General features: G+C 34.6%; 1 protein-coding gene across 1 annotated transcript; it reads left to right on the top strand.

Moving 5' to 3' along the window:
• Positions 1-2,401: 2,401 nt before the first annotated feature.
• On the top strand, positions 2,402-4,447 carry LOC107958220 (thaumatin-like protein 1). The gene is made up of 3 exons (XM_016893912.2): positions 2,402-2,723; positions 2,814-3,477; positions 4,017-4,447. Exons 1-3 carry the CDS (start codon positions 2,672-2,674, stop codon positions 4,234-4,236), a joined length of 936 nt encoding a protein of 311 aa, XP_016749401.1. The 5' UTR covers positions 2,402-2,671; the 3' UTR covers positions 4,237-4,447.
• The last annotated feature ends 246 nt before the right edge of the window (positions 4,448-4,693 follow it).

Below are 4,693 nucleotides of genomic sequence, written 5' to 3'. Positions count from 1 at the left end.
CACCAAGGCGGCGTCGGTGATAATGCAGGCGCGGATGTGAAAGTTAGGTGATGATGAATGATGGTGCGGGTGGTCAAATGATATTGTAAGGTCCCACAGGCAAGTGCTTTAACACGTATCCGTTGACGCGGATTAGCATTAGCATCAGCATCAGCATGACCAACTATTATTATACTGTAATTGCTAACTTAAAAGCAAAATCGGGTTCTTACTTTTCTGCAGTATTTAGCCATTTAATGGCCTCAATCCCTAGGCTTCATGTATCCTCGAATAGATCCCAAATGCCCAAATAAACTTTCAAGTACCAACATATATTTACGAGATTTATTATAATTTTCTTAGCTAACATATTAGGACTGGGAAATTTTCTAATGATCCAAAGCTCCAAAGTCGGAAGAGAAATTAAAGATTAGTGTTAATTAATTCACGTGTGTTAACCTTGAATTGGCGGGAAAGTGGATCACGTAGATGAGTTTGTTGTTGACGGCGCTAGAAACGGGAAAGGATCTACAGTGTCAAGTTGGGATGGTGTCGGTATAATTTTTGCAAATTTTATAATGATTAGTATTAATATTATATTATGAAGCAATGGGTAAAGAAGGCAGGCAGGCAGGCAAGGTCTGATAGCGAGGAATCTGATTCCTTTGGAAAATCAATATAGTTTGCAAAACTTTAGCCAAGAATGATAGCAACACCCATCATAATTTACACCTCGGAAGCTTATATTCTTTGCCATATATATTTCTTCAAGCACGTAGGTTTGTTAGGTTTGATCATAACTTAACCAAATAATTAAGATTCTTAATTAGGCCAATTCATCACTAGATCCTATTCTAAAGGAAATCTCTTATCGACCCAAAATTGGCCAAAACAATTATATATATATGCATAGCAGTTGATTTTAGCTACTGGGATTTTCATTGCGGAAGTCAAGAAAAAAAACAGGATTTTCACATTACCAGCAACAGAAATCCAACATGTTTGCAAAGCAAGACCGAAATTATATGCAAGGAAAGTAGTGTCCGATATGTTTTACATTTGATAGACCTCAAACAGATCATACAATTGAAGTTTTACTATCCACACACAAATGCTTGGTAAATTGAGCGGCGTTTTGTTTTCGTAATTAGGAATTTATTTATAAAAATTAGAGGCGTTTTCTCAATACAAGTCACTGTAGTTTGTGCATCTAAAGTGTTTTTTTTTAATACAACTATTTATATGCACATCACGATGACTAATATACATTAATGTATGGGGTTATTTAACTTTATTAAATTATCTACATTAACAATTTTAAATTATTGAAATGACACATTAAAAAATTTAATAAAAGTTATTATAAATTAGATTGTAATTTTTAAATGAAAAAAAAAGTAAATAACAATTTTTTTGGAATAAAAAATAGATTTCAAATGTCTAGAAAGTATAGGGGCTTAGACCAGAAATGGACCAAAAAATATGAAAACAAAATTACTTACTAATTATTATTGATAAAAATATAACCGGTTTATTGATAAAAAAGTTTACATTAAAAAAAAAGTGGAAGTGGTTTTTTTAAAAATTTAAATTACTTGTTCTTTTTAATTCAAATTTATGCTAAACAGTGTCTCAAATCATCACTCTATTTAAATTAAAATGATTAAATTACTTATTTAATTTTATTATCTTTTTATTATATTATTGACGTATAGTGTAGATTTCAAAGACGGATCAAAGTCGATTTTTGACTTTAAATTCCTTTTTATCTAAGAGCAAAAATAAATGTCACTCAGTTGGTATCGACATTATTGTCAATGCAAGAGGACGTGAATTTGAGTGCACTAAAGCACACTATTTTCTTATTGAAGAGTTAGAAAGTGACTATGAATAATTCTAGGCATCGTATAAAAAACTAAAAACTAGAAATCGGAAGGAATAAAAAAAAATTCTCAGCCTGTTAACAAAATAGTTACAAAAAGATATTAGTTATTAACATAAAATAATTTTTAGAATTTATTCGGATGGAATCGAAATTGAAAATTTGAAGATTAAATTCAACTTAAATTGGGCTGAGTTGTCCGGGCCGGATGGATCGCCCGGCCACGAAGACCTTTACCGCCAGAGTTTAGTTGCACCAAATAAATTCATTACTTTATTCAACGTTTGGTATTTGGTCAAAAATATTCGTCACTTAGAATGGTTAAAATCTTAGTACTAATAAATTTTGCTTTGAATTACAGAAATAAATACCGAAATATACTTTTTTTATGGAAAATATCAACTTTTTAGAAACTCTACCAAAATTAACGTGGTCTTCATTTTGTCCTCGTACAACAGTAGATTTTATTCCACTTTCTACCCTGTTATCAAATATGATATTAACCATCTATATATATAGGACATAAAATTTATTTCCTTTCATCACCTCATAAAGAGACATCTAACTTAACCCATTTCTTTTTGGGATATATGAAAAACCACCAACACTGTTTCAGGTGATGATCCCCAAACAACACCATTAAACCAACCCTTTATTTCATTTTCCCTTCCACTGATTATCATCACACTGGAAATGCAACCTTTTCTTCCTAAGAGAAAGTTATAATCTTTTCATCAGCATTCACCTGCCCCTTCTTTTTGGCGTAGTGATATTTAAGTATTTAGTTATACCCTCAAATTTTCATTACAGATGGATCTGATTTTCTCCATTGGTTTATTATGTCTGAGCTCCCTCTTCCAAGGTAACATTTTCAACATTCCATGTTTATATAACATAGAATCAATATTAGCGGTAATATTAACACAGTCTGCATATATACATATATACGCAGGGATTTCAGGGACTACATTTACACTGGTGAATAAATGTGACCACACAGTTTGGCCTGGTATCCTTGGCAACTCCGAGTTAGATAGCACCGGGTTTGAGCTACCGTCTGGAGGGTCGAGGCCGTTTCAGGCACCTTCTGGTTGGTCAGGTAGGTTCTGGGGAAGGTCAGGTTGCGCATCGGCCCAAAATACTGGTCAACTCACCTGCCAAACCGGTGATTGTGGCTCAAACCAAATCGAATGCAATGGCAAAGGTGCAAGTCCCCCAGCCACCTTAGCAGAGTTCACGATCGGGTCAGGCACACAGGATTTCTACGACGTTAGCTTAGTTGACGGCTACAACTTGCCAATGATGGTGGAGCCAAGTGGTGGTTCAGGCTCCTGCTTGTCAACAGGGTGCGTCAATGACTTGAACCGGCAGTGCCCGGCGGAGTTAAGGGTCGGTTCCGGTGAGGCCTGTAAGAGTGCATGCGAAGCTTTTGGGACTCCCGAGTATTGCTGCAGCGGCGCCTACGCCACCCCGGACACCTGTAAACCGTCTGTTTATGCGGGGATGTTCAAAGCGGCTTGCCCAAGGTCGTATAGCTACGCGTATGATGATGCTACGAGTACGTTTACATGTACCGGCGCTGACTATAAGATTACATTCTGCCCTTCATCAACAAGGTAAGCACTATCGACTTAGAAATATTCTATTATTTATTTTTTTCTTTTAATTATCATATTTTTAAGTTGAAGTTGTTTTAAAAATATTACAAAACTTTATTAGCGTTGTAGTTGGGGTGGTGAGATTCTCATTGAATCTGAAAATGTGTTCTATAGTTGCTTTCATACCATTTTTTTCTAAGCCTTAAATTTCCTTTTGTAAAGCACAAGTTTACAGGTCATGAGTCATTTAGTCATTGCCATTAGCTTGTGGCATACATTAAGGATCTTGCTGTCAATTTTTTAGCAATATAATGTCCAAAACGAGTCACTTTTTTAGTGTATAAATTTATTGTGAAATACTTTTCTGATTGATATATTAGAACCCATGAAAAAAAGGAGTATTAAAATAAATACAACTTCATTAATCCATTTGTATCAGAACAGAATCTCCTTTTCAACTATTTAATTGCTGTTGTTTTTAAAAGCTCCATTTAGGTTCAAATTCTATATTCTCTAATATTTTCTCTTTCTTTTCACTGTAATTTTATTTTATACAGTCAAAAATCTGCAAGCAGGACAACCCCAACAACAGGCACAGCAAACACAACATATGGATCTATTACAGGGACTGGACAGGTTCCAAGTGATGACAATAGTTCATGGTTACCAGATTTTCTTACAGGAGAATCTTCCAGGACTCTTTCTTCTGGTGTTCTCCATACGACATTGTTGGCTTCGGCGATTTCCTTTATCTGCCTCTTTAGATTTTATTCATAATTTCAACCATCTTCAAACCTGAAATGGAATTTTTATTCGGGATTTTTCCGGGGAGTACTACCATTGAAAATAGGATTGTAAAAGCCCAAATTTCATGGCCATGTGTATAGACCAATAGACTACGGTTAATTTTGTTTTCCTTTACATTGGAAGAGTTGTACACCTAAAGCAACAGATTAGAAAAAAAGAAAAGGAAGAGCTTTAGTCATTATTTTAAATTGATTAAGAAGGCATTTGAAGAAATTTAAAAGTGTGTTACTTTACTGTGAATGTGAGCAATCTGGTTGGTTTTTTCTTTGTGGGTAGCTGATAAAGGAAGCCCTCCTTTGCTGGATTTGCAAGCTTGGTAGTTGGATTATTTATTTTAGCCGCAATGAAGTTTAGCAATTATGGTGTCGATGACAATGCCATCTTTCATATTTGTTTTTATGCATTTAAAGGTTGTGGCTATATATGC

This window comes from Gossypium hirsutum, chromosome A05 (assembly GCF_007990345.1).
Source record: "Gossypium hirsutum isolate 1008001.06 chromosome A05, Gossypium_hirsutum_v2.1, whole genome shotgun sequence".
Classification (NCBI taxonomy): domain Eukaryota; kingdom Viridiplantae; phylum Streptophyta; class Magnoliopsida; order Malvales; family Malvaceae; genus Gossypium; species Gossypium hirsutum.
Note: the sequence above shows the minus strand (reverse complement) of the source record. Positions and strands in the feature narration are given on the sequence as shown.

Excerpts from the sequence above, each read along its gene's own strand:
- LOC107958220 (XM_016893912.2), top strand. The coding sequence starts at position 2,672 with ATGGATCTGATTTTCTCCATTGGTTTATTATGTCTGAGCTCCCTCTTC. Across the intron at positions 2,724-2,813 it reads TCTGAGCTCCCTCTTCCAAG|GGATTTCAGGGACTACATTT; the intron begins GTAACATTTTCA and ends ATATATACGCAG. Across the intron at positions 3,478-4,016 it reads TTCTGCCCTTCATCAACAAG|TCAAAAATCTGCAAGCAGGA; the intron begins GTAAGCACTATC and ends TATTTTATACAG.